The sequence below is a fragment of the Vipera berus genome (assembly GCF_964194415.1).
Source record: "Vipera berus genome assembly, chromosome: 5".
Classification (NCBI taxonomy): Eukaryota; Metazoa; Chordata; class Lepidosauria; order Squamata; family Viperidae; genus Vipera; species Vipera berus.
This window is the reverse complement of record NC_138207.1, coordinates 58,809,511-58,827,007: the sequence shown is the minus strand read 5'-3', so window position 1 is coordinate 58,827,007 and position 17,497 is coordinate 58,809,511. Positions and strand designations below refer to the sequence as shown.

The following is a 17,497-nucleotide window of genomic DNA, read 5'->3' as shown; positions in this document are numbered from 1 at the left end:
TCGCGGGTGCCTGTATGTGGATCCTTGGTTTTTCGGGTTTTTCCCCGCGTAGAACTAAAGGTGTAGGCGCAACGTTTCGACGGAATCCCATCCGTCATCATCAGGCTTTAGCTTCCTTCCAGAAGAAGGAAGCTAAAGCCTGATGATGACGGATGGGATTCCGTCGAAACGTTGCGCCTACACCTTTAGTTCTACGCGGGGAAAAACCCGAAAAACCAAGGATCCACGTATGTGTATATATATATATATATATATATATTCAAATTGCTAATAAAGAATTAGGGAGGCTGATATGGCCATTTCAAACTTATTTTGTTCTCATCAGTCAGTCATACCCTTTATCTGAGATTCGAACCTGGGCTAATTATATATTAGGCAGTTTTTTTAACCCCTAGGCCACAGGCTCTTTCTCTCTTTATTAGCTAGGAAGCAAGGGAGATATATGTGTTAAGCCTGCGGATAGCCTTGGGTTAGGCTGAAACAGGAAAGAAGATTTAACCAGCAAGGTATTCAAAAGACTTGATAAATACTTAACCCTTGCTTCCTAGCTAATAAAGAGAAATTTGGGTGGGGTTTTTCCAGCCTATTGACTGTAAAAAGGAAAAAGGGGTTGTCCCTGACACACAAACAGGGCCGGTTGTAGGCTGGAACAGAACATATATTACTTTGCTATGTCTCTGTGTGTTTGTGCTTATTCTCCAGTTGCTAATTAGGATGCATGCATATATCTTGCCTCTTGTGTTCTGTGATAATCTAATCAGGGTGATGTGTATGTGTTGCCACTGTATGTTTGTAAGTATGTGTACTTCTGCTTTTACATCTGTGTATTGGTTATATGTATGTAATTGGGAAGCATGAAATAGGCTTCATATCCTTCACTTTGAATTGTGTGACCAAGAGAGAGGGGCTTAGAATGGAGTGGTCATCAACATCCTAAGTGACATCCTGTACTACCTCTTTGGATCCATTGGGGGAATTTTCTCCTAAAGTCTGCAGGCCTCATCTGACCAGTTTCAAAGTCAATCTTTCTTTTGTTCCTTTGGTTCCATTCTGTTCTGTCTTTAGGGACCTGCTTTGCTAATTGACAGACAGAATGTAAAGAGAGAATCCGGAGTCCCTTTACATACTTTTTCCCCAACATTCCATTGGGTTGGAAGTATTTCTTTTTTAAAAAAAAAGATACTATAGAAACAATTTGCATGTTCACAAAAATTTAGGGATGCTTCCATTTTATAGATAGCCCTTGCTTAACTAAGCAGTGCGGTCATAAAGCACAATGTCACATGACCACATCACTTAGCAACAGCAATCCTTACAGTCTCCATTGCTGCCATTAAGTGAGGATCATAAGACCTTAAGGAAGGACCTCCTTGCAGCTTCATGCCAGCTTTGAACAAGCAAAGTCAGTGGGGAAGCTGACAGGAAGTCGCAAGTCTGGGGGAGGCAAGCAAGCTGGCACTGGGCAAGTGCCTACTGTGATTTGAAGGCAACCAGCAAGGAGTGGCTGCATGTGCTATACAGAGTGTAGACTCATCGGGATAAAAAGCGGTGGGAGTAGGAGTAGGAACTTACAGAAGACAGTTGTAATCTTTCCTGCCAGTTTCCCCATTGACATTGCTCACGCGAAGGTGATTGGTGATCACATGACAACAGGATGCTGCAACCATTGTAATTGTGGGCTTGTTGCCCAGATCATGTGGACTTGTCCAGATCATGATCAGTCACTGCTGGGGTGCTGGGATGGCTGAAACTCTGAGGACTGCTCATAAGTACCGCTTCTTCAGGGTTGTTGCAATTTTGGAAGATTGCTACATGAGTGGTCATTGACCATTAACATTAACATGTATATTATTATTTTTTTCAAAGGCATTTTAAATATCCATTATCTTTTTAAAATACTTCTTTCCCAGTGCTAATTGCAATCTATATGAAAATACTGATGATATAAGTCATTCTCCTGCAGATAACCTGTAGTTTGAAGGTCCTTTCTTTAGGACTGATAGAACTTTTATAATTAAAGGGATGACACTGGTTGGAGAAGAGGAGCAGCTGAGGAAACCTCTAGCTGGAGAGATTCAGTTCGTTGTGATGAATGGGACAGAGGTGGTCGTGACTCTAGAGATGACCGTGTTGGTCGTGATCTTCGAGATCGCCGTGGTGAAGAGAGAGAAAGGAGAGGACCTCCACCCAGAACAGATCGGGAAGAAGGTAGAGTACTTCTACACAATTCTATCATTGTTACATAAACCCTACCAGAAAAATAGGGAATGCATTTCCATTACAAAAAATGCAGGTGGTGCATATTTATTTTTATATATTTAATAAATGTATATGGACAACCATTTCATATGCATTTCTCATATGCATCCATCTCTAGGAGGTTAATGGTTAAAAACAAGTTTAAAAACAACAGAAATAACATAAAACGGTATAGCAGCTGATTTAACACTACCAACACCAAGAAATGGGCTCACCTATCCTAACAAAGCCCCAGGCTTGATGACAGAGCCAAATTTTCCATGCCTTGCAAAAGTCCAGCAGGGTTAGGATAAGTCTAACCTCTGAGATGATGTTCCAGAGAGCAGGTGTCATTACAGTAAAGACTTTCTTCCGAGGCCCTTCCAGGTGGTGCTCTCTTATAGATGGGACCCAGAACATGCTTCTCCTGCTGGATCTCATAGTACTCATAGACACCACTGGGGAGAGATGGTCCCAGAGGTAGCCCAGCCCCAAGCCATGAAGTGCTTTAAAGCAGAGGTCACCAACCTTTTTGGTTTGGCAGCCGGGAAAGGGAGGCAGCTGTTAACGCTTACGCGCGTGTACACAAATCAGCCGCGTGCACATACGTACACAAAAACAGGCCAAGCACAAGCACAAATGGGGCCGTACAAGTGCTGTAAATGGGGTGGTGCTAACAGCAGGATGTTCGGGGTGGCACTGGCACCAGCGGGGCACTTGGGGTGGTGCTAGTGCCGGTAGGACGCTCGGGCGGGGCAGTTCCAGCACTGGTGGTATGCTCCGAGTGGCGCTAGTGCAAGTGGGATGCTCAGGCGATGCTAGCATCGGAGGGATGCTCGGGGCGGCGCTAGCGCAAGTGTGTGGGGTGAGTGCATGCACAAGTGCATGCAGCAACTACCCCTTCACGTGGCCCGGTGGCCAAGAAGCCATGGCCTGGTAGTAGGCTGTGGCCCACAGGTTGGGGGCCCCTGCTTTAAAGGTAACTATGAGCACCTTGAATTACATCTCAAAGCAAAGTGGTAACCAGTGTAGGTCGCGGAGCTGAGTGACTGGTACTGGTAACTGCACACCACCACATTTTGCATCAGCTTAAGTTTCCAAACACCTTTTTGAGAGCAGCCCCATTTGGACATACTGCAGTAATCCAAGTAGGGGATGACCATGGCATGAGGGACTGTGAACAGAACATACTGATGATGCCTCATCTTGAGCCAATAAATGACCTCAACAGTGACTTCACGTAAATGTTAAAACAGGAAAGGGAACATCACCAAACCTTGTGGCACTCCACATAATAAGGGCCTTGGCCTGAACATCTTCTTCTCTATCAACACCAACCCCCCCAAGGCTATTCCAGTGGTATTATGATCAATGATACCAAAAGGATTGATGCATGATCCCCATCCCGTCCTCAACAGAGATCATCCTGAAGTGCAATCAGTCCTGTCTTGACTCCATACCTTGGCCTGAATCCTGACTGAAAGGAGTCCAGATGATTCTCTTCTTTCAGACTTCTTTGGAGCTGCTGCATAATCACCATCTTCTCTAGAAAGGAAAGATTGGAAACTGGATGAAAAATGTTGGATATAGTTATAGTTTCTCAAGAAGGGAATGAATTATTACATTGAGCTATGGATTGAATCTGCAGCTCGGTTCTTGGCTGCAGAGGCCTTTCCAGAAGGCCTCTGACTGCGAAATGCAGGCCTGTGCTCCATTCTCTGCAGAATGAAGCTGCTCCTTCAGCTGCAGAAGAAGTGGGTTGGCTGGGCAGGGCTGTCGCCGTGAGGTAAGTGGAAAAGAAACCACCCCCTCCCCAAATAAAACCTGGTGCCTCTTGGAGGCTAAAAAAAAGAGAGACTGGGTCTTATTTTGGGGGAAACAGTATCAGAAATACTTAAATGTGAGTTTATGCACAGAATCTTTATGGTGAATTGAACCATGAGATCTAAATTACCATTCCGTACTCAACAGTGCCATGATTATTTTCTTCCAAGTTTGTAATTCTATAAGTTTTTGTAATACATATAACCCTAATTTTGAATTTGCAATGTATTCTGAAACGTTGTTGGTAGTACAGTGTTTATAGTCTTAAATTGTAGAATGTATTAATTCAGTGCAATTATTTCTTATTCCTTAATTTTGTTCTGTGGTTATGCTTCATTACTTTTTCATCTTGTAATAGAAACATGTTGGTAAATTTCCTCCAAGACATTTTTCATGCTGATCAGATTAAACTCATTCTTCTGGATTTTGATTCATTAGATAGCCCAGTGAATGAAGTACAGCTAAATACTGTTTTTTTATTTTTCAGTGAGCTCTTGGAGACGTGGCGATGATAGAAAAGAAGAACGTGAAGAACGTGAAACGATTCGAAGACCACCTGCTGCTGCTTCTACTCCTGCTCCTGCTGTTTCCAAAGAACGAGAAAAAGATGGTGAGAAAGAGAAAGGTTGGAGAACAGATAAAGACCGAGAATCTCTTCGTCGCACTAAAAATGAAACTGATGAAGAAGGTTGGACCACTGTACGACGCTAAGTTCAAAACCCAAACAGGCTTTAATTGGTGTTTTGCATTGATTTGATACCAGATTACAATATTGGTGCTTTAAGAGTCTGGATTTGAATTCTTTAACAAAGTTTTCTAGAAATACGAAAGCATGAAACTCTTAACTTGTATGCAAACTGATCATGCACAGAACTTACAACTAATGGTTGGAAATTAAATACCGGTTATCTAAAATGTCAATTGTATGTCACAGATCACTTGGTGGTAAGAATAAATAAATGAATTCTTTGAGTGGCATGTACATCTCAGTCAAAAACAAATCTGTTTTTTATGTTAAATAACCTTATACCTTAAAATGGATATGGCCTGCAAAGCATATGTTTAAAACAATGTTTCTGGTTCCATAAACAAATGACTTTGTAATGCTGTACAGTCTAAAATTGCTATTTGATGGCAGAGGCTATTGCTGGTAGTATTAATGGATTCAGTATGTTTTAATTTGATTTATATAGAATAAATGTCATGGGTCTTTTAGCTAGACTGGGAATTTTTCTTTTGTTTATTTCGGTAGATTCTACTTGAATGCACAGTCTTATCAAGCCATTTGCAATCTTTACTTTCACAATGAGTGCCACAGTAGTATTGAAACAACAGGCTTTTAAAATTGAAAGTATTTGAGTAATCTTTTTGCTGAGCATTTTTGTTCCTTGCTGTGTATAGACACTCTTTCTGGTATTGGTAATCTCTGCCTTTTGAAACATTTATATAGTGTCATTTCATATACATGATCTGTGGAGCAATCACTCCTCCTTTCCTTCTGAATTTCTTGTCTTCAGGGTAAGTGCTTTACCTTTAAACCAAGTGCTTTGTAGTAAGAGTGGGTTGACTTCAATTTGGGGCTGAAATAGCAATGTTAGTGATGGTTTTTAATTGAAGCCAACACGGAACTTGCTGCTATGTGTTTAACTTCAATGATAAATAAACTTTAAAATCTAACCTGGTATTTTGTTGTGACTTTTTAATTGATGTTTCAGATTTTCATAATCTTTCTTCTAACATATTTGAGGAAATAGCCTGATGTAGGAACTTACATATATATTCTTTTTCCAGCAGTCTTTTACTCAGTGAATAAGTATCTTTTTAAATAGTTGTCTGTTAGAAGGAAAGTGGAGATAAATTCAAATACAAACAAGAATTCAGTTAAAAATCAGTGGAAATATATTTTTCATATTCTCAATTTCATTTTAATTGAAATAAACATGGACTTCTTAGTTGTCCTTTGTTTATATCATCAAAGTATTATGTTTTGAGACAGGAATGCAACTTTGCATTGTTAAATACGTTATGCAGTTACGATAGGCATCAAGAAAGGGTTTTTTTTCTATTTCAAGTGTTTCTCCTGCATTTGTAAAAAAAATAAAAAGGGTGAAAGATTCAGTAATGATAACTGTTCACTGAAGAATAAACATCAATCATTCAAATTACATAACAGCGTTTGTCAGAAAAAAATCAAAGTATCTTAGATCTTGAACATAGATTGTAAACTTAATAAAATAAGATAGATTGCCCAGCATCTCTTCTGTTTTTAGCATTTAGAATGTGCATACATTATACAAAATTCATGCTGTGCTATGCTATTAAAACAGCTAAGATAGAGGAACTGTAAAATTTCTTAATTGATTTTTTGGAGATCATGTTTTCATTGGAGAAAATGTTACGTTTTGTGTTTCCTGATTTTATTTAGTTTTCATAGAAACTGGAAGATTGTAAGAGATTCAAAGGAGAAAGATGCATGCTTACTACATTTTACAGTTAAAATCATATCTCCTTCTGATACAGTTCCTGTTATGAGTAGTTTCCTGAGTAAAGCAGTTAAATTTCCCTTTGGGGGAAGCTACCATGACTTGTGCAGAAAAGATTAACCTCAAAATAAGTATGAAAAAAGGATTGCATACAGTTGACTGCATACAGTCTTAGACCATTTTCCATACTTTCAATGTTGCTTGATCCGTGTGGTCATGGGAACTGGCACGTATTCATCAGGGTTGCAGTATCCGGAGTTTTATGATAACCTTTTGTGAACTTCTGACAGGCAAAGTCAATGGGAAAGCCAGATTCCCTTAATCGTGTTACTAACTTAACTGCAGTGACTCACTTAACAACTGTCTTGCTTAGGAACATAAATTTGTGGTCGTAAGTTGTGGAATAACTGTAATGGAGTGAGAACCTTTATATAGAGCCACAAAATGAATTGATTAGAGTGAAATGTGAAACAACTGAAGTGTTCTGTACTGACAAAAATGTATTTATTCTCCTGTAGTACTTGTTTAGGGACGCGGTGGCTTAGTGGGTTAGGACGCTGAGCTTGTCAATCAGAAGGTCGGCAGTTTGGCGGGTCGAATCCCGAGTGCCACGTAACAGAGTGAGCGCCTGTTACTCGTCCCAGCTTCTGCCAACCTAGCAGTTCGAAAGCACATAAAAAATGCAAGTAGAAAAATAGGGACCACTACAGTGGGAAGGTAACAGCGTTCCGTGCGCCTTTGGCGTCTAGTCATGCTGGCCACATGACCACGGAGACGTCCTTGGACAAGTGCTGGCTCTTCGGCTTTGAAACGGAGATGAGCACAAGCCCCTAGAGTTGGAAACGACTAGCACGCATGTGCAGGGGAACCTTTACCTTTACCTTTAGTACTTGTTTCTTTGAGCTTCCCTACCACGGATAGAAAAATTCACTCTAACAATGAATCCCCCCCCCCGCTGTTGAAAACATAATTAGGGACATTTCATCCTAGTTTTTAATAACGTTATTGAATATACAGAATGTACATTTGCTACAACAAAATAGCAAAACAGTTATGGCAGGACAAGTTCAAAAGGAAGCCAATCATACATTCTACATGTTATATCCAATTGTAATAGATACCTGGAATAATATTTCTTTGTATCCTGAATAACCTTAAGCAACAAGCATCAAACTTCCTTCTGCTGGGGAAAAGAATTTTAAGAGACTTTTCTTCCAGAAAAATGCCTTTTTTTTTGTCCCTATGAGTCCTTACTGTTTCTTATTTGTACCTGGATATAAACTTTGTTGATGAATATGAATTTTCCGAAGTGTGTAGAAATTAGATTCGGTAAATATTCATAAGTATATGTCCTTTACTGTTTGGATTATATAAACAATTCTAGTGTGAGGTGTCTTTTTATTCTTGTGTTTTAACTACAAATATTAGATGAAAGCAAAACTTTTTTTCAGAAATAATTTTTGTAAACACATTCTGAAAACAAAATTTTATCTGTCCTGGCAATTTTAGGACTCTTTAATAGTTTCTATTACATCCAAATTTATAATAGGATACTAAGAATGTGCTTTTAAATTATCCAGAAAAAATGATGTACACATTAATACATAGTATACATATTGCATTTTCCCGAGACCTATTTAGGAAATGATAAGGGAATATATTTATTCCCCCCCACACTACTTTCATATGTGTTTTATTGTTCATCTGGCAAATTTAACATTTTGAACTGGTTTTAGATTGTTTAAAATAATTAATCTCTTTATTCATCCATAGATTCCTTGTGTTACAAAAATGAGCTTCCATTCCATCTGCTCATAAAGGAACAAAATAACATTGATGTTTCTCTCTAAACTAATTTATCTTATTTTTCAGTATTCCTATTGATTTCACTAAAATTATCAGGTAATTTTGTTTGGAATATAAGATGCTAAATCTCAATTCTGGGATAATATTTCAATTACTAAATTTATGTACCGATGTCAGTAGTTTGTTAAAGGAAGCATTGTCAGTTGCAACTTGATTATAATTGCTTACTTTGCAGATAGAAATATGTGTTTTGTTAGATTACATAAATTGGATAATCTAAATCTACTTTTCTAACTTTTAATATATTGCAGAAACCTAATAACATGTGCTGATTACTGAAACCTAAACATAGCTGATTACTGTATAGAAGGCTTACTTTTTTGATTTAAAACCAAATGTTTGAAGCAAATGTGAACAATCTTTCTCTGAACAGTCTCCCAGTCTGCTTTGAACAAAACCAAGTATGAAGATTGATTGAAATTTTTGTCAAATTATTTCTTCCTGTACTTGCCTTAAGACAATTTGATTATTTCATTTGTACAGCTCAGGGCTACAGATTCCCAATAATTTCTCTTTTACTAATGCTATAACAACTTTAAGGGAATAATGCCTATTAAACTTATATTGTATTATATAGAATTTATTTTAAGAAGACTTATAGAACCTGACAGTAAGTTCCTAAACAATTTTTCATTTCCAATGTTCTAAATATTTACAAACTTAATTTTATTATTGAAGGGCAAATATTCATAGCAAGCCTGTTACAGGAATACTATTGAGGAGCCTACAGGTGCCTTCATTGACATAGACTGAAAATTCATTCTAAAAAGACTTAAAAATTATATGTGGGGAGGCAAATAAGGCAGCAAAAATTTGAAACGTATTTAAAACAAAGGTTACATCATAGTCCAGTTTCATTTTCCAAGGAAATACACAAAGCCTTCTCCATCCTCGAAGTTTGATTGTGTGCCATCTATAGGCCTCCATGAAAACAAAAACAGTGGAAAACAAGCAGAATAATCCATGTCTGTAAATAATGCAGCTGAACTCAAAGGTGCTCATTCACTTAAAAGATCCCCAGTTTTATAAACATGCAAATGTATTCACACAACTTGCCAAGTCACTATTAAATGAGGCAGATCGGCTGGTTCTACACGTGCTAACTCACAAATTATATTTAACCTTAGATTTTTCTGAGAGCCTATCCTCAATTTGCTTTCTTATTTTAAAGAAGCATTATTTCAATAAACTTCCCAGTTGGGTGCTTTCATGTGTGGCTTATAATTCCCAGAATTCTCAACTATCCACACATGTAGAGGGCGCCAAAGTGTAATTTTTTTTAGTTGTTAATTTTCTGTTTTAAAGTAACTGAAGATAATGAGAATTGTAGGATATGTAGTTGGGGAAAGCTTGCCAAATTGTTCTAGCAGTTGCTATGTAGGATAACAGAGCGTTTGTCTTCAGGACTGTTTTATCCCGTATGAGTGAACGCTGTACTCTGAAATGGTTAGCATGTGGCTTCCAGAGGTGGACTGAAAATGGCTCTGTGAAAAGCAGAGCCAACAACTGTGGCTAAGAATGAAGGACTGGCAAGTGGACTGGCTCTTCAAACCTCTCCAAATAAAGGAGAGGTCTAGAGCAGGGGTCTCCAACCCCCAGTCTGTGGCCCGGCAGCGGGCCACAGCATGCCAGAAACCGATCCGTGTAAACAAGTAAAGCCCCATCTGTGGTATGCAGACAGTACATGAAACCACGCCCTCTCCGGTCCGCGAAAAAACCTCTACGGGACAGGTCCCTGGTGCCCAAAAGGTTGGGGACCCCTGGTCTAGAGATCATACAAAAGTGCCCTAGACAGTTGGTCCTTCATCATGAGACCACAAGACATTGGTCTCTGGTGGGATTTGAGAACTGGGAGATAAGGGAATAGCCGTCTTGCTCAAATTGTAGTCAGTGCTTTTAAAAGGATACTAAGTTTACATACTTTCATAATCACATTTGGAAATTGCTTATTAACTACTTTTCACCAATTGGAAACCTTTGAAGGTGAAAACTGAAAAAAGGTGATTTCAACTACTAGCTTATAAATTTAATTTTTTAAAAATGTCCAGATTAAATATTAAATGTTCACATTAACTTTAAATAAGATTCTGGAATTATAAATCATCCCTCCTATGGGAAAATGCTTTTGTTTTGAATTTTTTAAAAAGTAAGATTTTAAAAATTGGACTCTAGAGGTAACTAAAAATTTCAATTAAAGAAGAAAAACAAATGACAATATGATGCCAGATTGTCTTAACACTGGAAATATTGAATATTTTCAAAAAAATTGAATTAAAAACATCTGCCTCTGGATAGTCTATCTAAAAGATGTTATGAAAGTGGAACAAGTTTTACCTGACAAGACCGAACAGTTGAAATGACAGACTACTAATGATATGGAAAAACGTGCTTCAATTGATACACAAAAGAAACTTGCTTAATTAAAGAGACATACAAAGAAACCAAGAGAGTGACCTGGATAATTTTTCTATTTTAGATTTATGAAACAGATTTGTTGAAGTTTTGAAGAGTTTCATGAGAAGGGGCAGAGTAAAGAAAATCAAGTTCTATGTCTTGTTATTGTTTGAATGGATGAAAGATTGACTGCAAAATGAATATAAACTTGGTTAACTTGATCAAGGTTAAATAGTAATTAAACAACAGAGGCGGTATGGAGATTATTTCTTGCCATTTAAGAACATAAAAAGTTACTAAAATTGGTTATACTTGTGATTCAGGTTGGGAGTCACTTTATATATATATTTAATTATTTTTATTCTTTGCATTTTCCTATTTTTTCTCCTTTGTACCTTTTATTCCTTTCTATTTTTCTTTTTTGCATTTTTACTGTTACCTTTAACAAAATTACTTGAAAAACATGAAATGGTTAGCACAGAAAACGGATGTGCCTTTCTTTGGTACTCTTTAGTCACATTCTCTGTAGTTTACAACTCATAGATTTCAGGTAGCACTTTTTACAAACTTGCTAAAAATAATTTTGGAGTGTAGCAATCACCTAGTGGGTTTTGTGTGTGTGATTATATAGGTGTAAAGTAAGCAATATATAATTTGAATAACGAATGCTGTTAGTTTTACAATGCTAGTTTCAATCTTACTAACAGCATGTATCTTGTTAAAAATGGCATGCTACTCATATGTGAAAAATATAATTGGCAGACATTAACTCTATACTTGCTGTGGAAAAAAATATCTTAGATTATATTGAAACTAACACTGGCTTTCACGCTGGAAACCAATATCAAACAGTACTTACCGGTAGTATACTGAGGGGGAAAATAAAAATATAGCATTTGGAGCAATAAATCATAACCAGCTTTTACTGCTATATGTACCATTTGTGGATTTATAGCTATTTCTTAAGTTGAACATACATATTTCTTTTTTGCTATTTAGTTTTAAAGACATTGCATAGGAAGAGACAACTCATTTGCCTGTTTTTGAATTATACAGGGATGTTTTTTTTCTGTTCCCTTGTTTTTATAGTATACTTTGAGAGATTTTTGTATCAACTTAATTTGAAGTAAGCTGCCATTCTGATACTACTCTTACATTGTAGGATGAAAACTATGTGGCATGCAGTTCATAAAAGCTTTTAATAAAAATTGTTAGAAAAGGCACTACCATCATCTGGCATTAAAAGGCATGACTTATCAGGCTGATTTTCAACTTCAAATTTACAAAACAAATCCACTTTACAACTTCCACGCCAGCTACACAAATATGTAGTCTAATACATATTTTGGGAGGTGAGTGGGTGGGAAAGGATGGCACAGAAGGACAGGCCAAACCAGTCTTGGTTGGGGAAGGAAAAAATGTATTGAGGTGATGGGAGAATATTCAGGGGGAAAAACCAGGTTTTTCTAAAGGGGTCACAAAGATCATCCAGGTGGTCTCAATTGGACCAGCTGGAGTTAACTAGAATTTGGAGAAAGGAGGCAATGGTGAAATCTCAAAACAGGCAGGTGCTTGAAATGGAGCTTAATAACTGAAGGAAAAAAAGGTTGAGAAACTATAAGACTTCTAAGCATAAAGTGCAGCCCATTTTTTTTAGTAATCAGAATATTGCTTGAAGACAATGAAGACAGCAAAGGAAGCAAATGCCAATTCAACACATTTAATAAATCTTTCCAACCTTGCTTTATAACCATTGCAGGACCAGCCAAACAGCTCCTTAAAAATTATTTGATTCATACATATTACTTGTATTACGCTGCCTCGTTTAAAGACAGTATTTCCTTTATTCAAAAGTGCTCCCTTTCCAGCCAAGAATATGAAAGAAAGCTACAGCAGCAAACGGAGCATACGCCTAAGAGATATCCTTAGTCCCATTTAAAAATCTGGTAAGTTTCACAATAAACAAATTACAGTCCCTCTAAACGGTATGATATAATTCTTAAAGAGTTAATTCAGAGGCCAGGGTCCCTGGCTACTACATATACAAACTAGAAACTATACTCAATTAATTATTTGATACATAAATCAAGAACATCTCTCTGTACATTCTACGTCTTCATCTTTAAATATATTAAGAAACATTTGATTACAGTGTTTAAAAAAAAAACAACCCAAAAGGAAATGCCTTGGTTTTTTTTTTAATATCCCTGTAGAGCAGCGTTTCCCAACCTTAGGAACTTGAAGATGCGTGGACTTCAACTCCCAGAATTCCCCAGCCAGCTATGCTGGCTGGGGAATTCTGGGAGTTGAAGTCCACGCATCTTCAAGTTCCTAAGGTTGGGAAACGCTGCTGTAGAGGGCACACGCGCGCAAGAGAACAGAAAAAAGAATGAATCGTAGTGGATTTTTTTGTTGTTCCTCGATCCAATCAATGTCTTTTCATCCGCAGTCCCGTCTCCACAAACACTGAGGCGGCCAAGGCTCGAGAAGCGCCCCTCCTTAGCGGAGCTTCTTGCCCAGGATGTGCCGGGCGTTTTTAAGCGGTTGTTTGGGGGCGCTCCCGTGCATTTTAGACAAGGGGCAATACTTGATCGTGTGGGCATTGTCCCCACTGGCTCCACAGAGAGGGCACGTGTATCGCCTCAGCACCGGGCACAAGACTCTGCCGTCGGGTCCCTTAAGGATGTGCGTGGTGTAGAGGGCCACGGCTTCCTTATTATTCCGGCAGAAAACACAAACTTGCAATTCCGGCTTCAGCAGCCTGGAGGCGCTTTTCGGGGCAGCTTGTAGCCGGCCATCAACCAGCAGGCGGCCGCCCCAAGCGTGAGGCGAGCGATCTCTTTCCAGATGGTCAGGGGAGCAATTGAAAACCACCGAGGCCGGGCTGGATCTGCCCGAGAAGGGGCTAAAATCGGCGAAACGCTCCTCCAGCAGGCTTTCGCTAGGATGAAGGTGGCGATGGCCGCACAAGTCAAAATCGTGCAAATCCAGGGAGCTCTCGAAGTAAGGGGCTCCCACTTCGTCCTCCTCGTCCTCCTCCTCTTCTTCCTCCTCCTCCTCGTCCTCCTCCTCCTCCTCGCCTTCCTCGGTCGCCGGCACCTGCTGCACGGTCGCCGCCACAACCACGGAAGAGGATCCGCTCCGAAAGCCCTTTTCCTGGCTGACCGCCTTGGTGATCAGAGTGGCCAAGCCCAGGTAATCATTCCAAGAGTTAAACGCGTTCCCGGAGGCGCCGTGGCTCTTCGCCGCGTACCTGCCGCCTCCTGGCAAAAACTCCACCGGCGGCTGATGGTGGTGATGATGGTGGTGCTTCTCCAGCTTGCTCGGGTGGAAAGCCTCCATCGGAAAGCGACCCCCCAAAACCGCTGGCGCGTCCCCAAAACAACAACAACAAAAAGCCCCCCTCGTTTATCGCAGGCGAACGCGGCACAAGCCCCGCTAAGAGTCAGCCAGCGAGCGAGCGAGCGAGCGAACCAGCCGCTCACCAAAACAACCGCGGAAAACTCCTCCTTCTCTTCTGCGAAGCTTTTTAGCGCTGGCAGCTGCTGAAATAGAGGGGAGGGGGGAGCCGGCGGGACAAGAGGAGGCGCAATCCTGATGCTGCGCTCTAATTGGCCAGCGGCCAAAGCTGTCCCACTTTCGCTGCCTATTATTGGCTGACGTGCTTTAGTACCCTTTTTTCCCCCCCATCTCTTCCAACGGGGCGTAGACGTTAGTCTGCCTTCTGCTCGCTACTTTTAACTCGGAGCAGGTAGGTGACTCGCCGAGGTTGGAGACCGACCAATGGAGGGTCTCTTTTTTTCCCCCCGTAGTAAATTACATTGGAAATAACCCCTGGAGTCCGTTTTCGCGGTGGAAGCTCAATTCAGTACTTTTCAGAACTAAGTTTTATTTATTTATTTATTTGTTTGTTTGTTTATTTTGCTGCGCGGGCAGACTCCAGGTGTAGTGAATTAAAACAACCGACGTGATAAACCAAGTTGGCTTCAGTTGTGGGAGCTTACGAAGTCTGCTCTAACGTTTCCAAAAGGAGGGGGAGAACATATTGCCATCTTGGGCATGCATACAAGGTTGCACACGACCAAGATCGCTGTGCAACGCAGAACCCCTGTTTGCTTGTGTGTTTGGCAAACGGGTGGAGATGGAGTCCCTCTGTGTTGTAAAGAAGACTTGCATGGTTTGAAGGGGATGCTGCCTTTGCACTTGGAAACGCTGTTTACAGAACTTTCTTATCGCACTGCCATCTTAACCATATGCCAAGCCACAAGAGCAGTGTTACACTTTTATTGACTTTGTTTTGCCTTCTAGTCGGTCCCGTTCCTTTCCTTACACAGCTATATCATATATTGGAGTTGTGAAAACCAGAAAGGTGCTGGCCATCTGGTCTGGAGAACCGGGTAAACCCAGAATTGATTGAACTGCCTCCATGTATCTTTTCTTCTCTGGCACCACCTCACTGTCTCTGAAGGTACAAGCCAGATGGCCACATCAAAGTGTTTTCCTCCAGTTTGTGAACTGGCAGGACAACATGGCAGTATAATTACTGATGCCTTGCCCATGGTGCACTTATTGGTGAACAAATGGGCAACATACCCTTGGCAGAACTGGGTTTCCTTCCTGATTCAAGGGAGTTCTATGCAGGATTCCTTGTCTGGTGATTTCTCAAAAGCATGTTAAATGTTTTGGAAAGCCAGCTGTGAATTCTTCCAAAATAGTCCTGAATTCCAGGTATAAAAGGCGCTTGCATAAGATTTGAGAAACACGATAAATTATCCCAGTCAGGCATAATACAGGGGAGATATTTCTGTGGAAGCGACCGAGTTTTGGTCTACCTGTCACACAGACTAGTTCCATAGGTAGTAAATTAAAGGTAAAGGTTCCCCCGCACATGCGTGCTAGTCGTTTCCGACTCTAGGGGCCGGTGCTCATCTCCGTTTCAAAGCCAAAGAGCCAGCGCTTGTCCAAGGACGTCTCCGTGGTCATGTGGCCAGCATGACTAGACGCCAAAGGCGCATGGAACGCTGTTACCTTCCCACCGTAGTGGTCCCTATTTTTCTACTTGCATTTTTATGTGCTTTCGAACTGCTAGGTTGGCAGAAGCTGGGACGAGTAACAGGTGCTCACTGTTACGTGGCACTCGGGATTCGACCCGCCAAACTGCCGACCTTCTGATCGACAAGCTCAGCGTCCTAACCCACTGAGCCACTGCGTCCCTTAGGTAGTAAATTACAGTAGCCTAAAATGACTCATATAACCAGGCAGATCCCATCAGCCACATCAGTAAAATGTGCTATCGCAACCATGACAAACCTTGTATCGGAAGCAGAGAGAAAACACTATTGTAGACAGCTGAAGATATTGAGCTGACTCAGCTGTGGCTTGAGCTGAACACATGACAATAATTATGGATGTTTGTGCTGTACTTAGGGGGTGTGGTTAACCCCCAACTAGGTTCACTTACTATACTAAGCCAGGACTTCAGACTGCTGATCAGGCCCCACCCAAACAGATGACTGGTCAGCATGTTAGTCAGGCTTGTCATTTTCAGTATTTTAAATCTCGGGGACTATTGTGTTCATGCATAAATTCATTGGAGTATGAAAATGACCGTCCCAAGACATTTGTCTTTCGTTTGGTTTTCCCTTTGTATGGCATGCAAACTCAGGGACTGTGGTTTATAAGCCATGATTTATCGCAAGGCTAACTGACAATTTTTGGCCTTCAGGGACCTGGCTTGTAATGTGTCACTAAGGGACATTGCCTTTTGATACTAGGATAAAAGGGAGATGCATTGTCAAGAATCTGTTTTACCTCATTTTTTTTATTTAAATGTTAGCAGTTTTGCTGACATAATTTTGGCTGAATTGGGGTTTCTTTAGGGAGCAATCTAGAAGTATGAAAGCCTTCACAATATCAAATTGTATTAAATTATATTTAAAATTACATTTCAAATCTTGGGTTCTGTAAACCTAAAAGAGTGGCTGCTTTGGTAACATCCTACTAAGATTTTGGTTCAAGAGATGGACTTTTAGATTTAGCATGTTTTGTAAACCCAGAGAGACAGTTTGGTTTAATGGTGAAAACACCAGAAACCAGGAGACTCTGAGTTCTAGTTCCATTTTAGGCATGAAAATTGACTGGGTGACTGAACTAATCTCTCTATGACATCAGGCTCTGACAACAGTCAGTCAGTTCTTTGTGTATCCAATGGAAAACTCTAGCTATACAAACGTAACACAGGTTGCAGCGGATTTGAAAATGGGAGATAAAGCTGAACTCAATCTCAAATATCTTGTATCTTTTGTATAAAAAAAGTGGATTTGGGCAGGTGTAAGTTTTGTGAGTCTGACATCACAAATTGCAGTAACAATTTCTGGGGCTTGTGTGGTAACAGGAAAAGAGGCAAATTCTAAACCTCCAGAGATGCCTCTCCCTGACCTTGAATGACTGTTTCTGTCCTGCCTTTCTTTTTGTCCAGCGAGGTGTTTTTTTTTGTAAGATTGCAATCGAAAGATTCATATACAGGTAGTCCTTGACTTACGACCACAGTTGAGCCCCAAACATCTGTTGCTAAGCAGGACAGTTGTTAAATGAGTTTTGCCCCATGCTACAACTTTTCTTGCGACAGTTACTAAGTGAATCACTGCAGTAGTTTGTAACATGGTTGTTTGGTGAATCTGGCTTCCCCACTG

The 17,497-nt window shown here is 40.1% G+C and overlaps 2 protein-coding genes across 2 annotated transcripts in view; one reads left to right on the top strand and one right to left on the bottom strand.

Annotated features, from left to right (window-relative positions):
- The window catches only part of EIF3A (eukaryotic translation initiation factor 3 subunit A), a 36,150-nt gene extending 30,411 nt beyond the window's left edge, over positions 1–5,739 (top strand). The window contains exons 21-22 of the mRNA XM_081329548.1: positions 2,021–2,208; positions 4,550–5,739. Of these exons, the coding sequence (XP_081185674.1) occupies positions 2,021–2,208; positions 4,550–4,773 (412 nt within the window). The 3' untranslated portion in view covers positions 4,774–5,739. The remainder of the gene's footprint in view (positions 1–2,020; positions 2,209–4,549) is intronic.
- Positions 5,740–13,163: 7,424 nt separating this feature from the next.
- NANOS1 (nanos C2HC-type zinc finger 1) lies at positions 13,164–14,319 on the bottom strand. Its single transcript, XM_081329283.1, has one exon. The coding sequence runs from the start codon at positions 14,145–14,147 to the stop codon at positions 13,305–13,307; it is 843 nt and encodes a 280-aa protein (XP_081185409.1). The 5' UTR covers positions 14,148–14,319; the 3' UTR covers positions 13,164–13,304.
- Between the last annotated feature and the right edge of the window lie 3,178 nt (positions 14,320–17,497).

Coding starts and splice junctions, on each gene's coding strand:
- NANOS1 (XM_081329283.1), bottom strand. CDS start 14,147: ATGGAGGCTTTCCACCCGAGCAAGCTGGAGAAGCACCACCATCATCAC.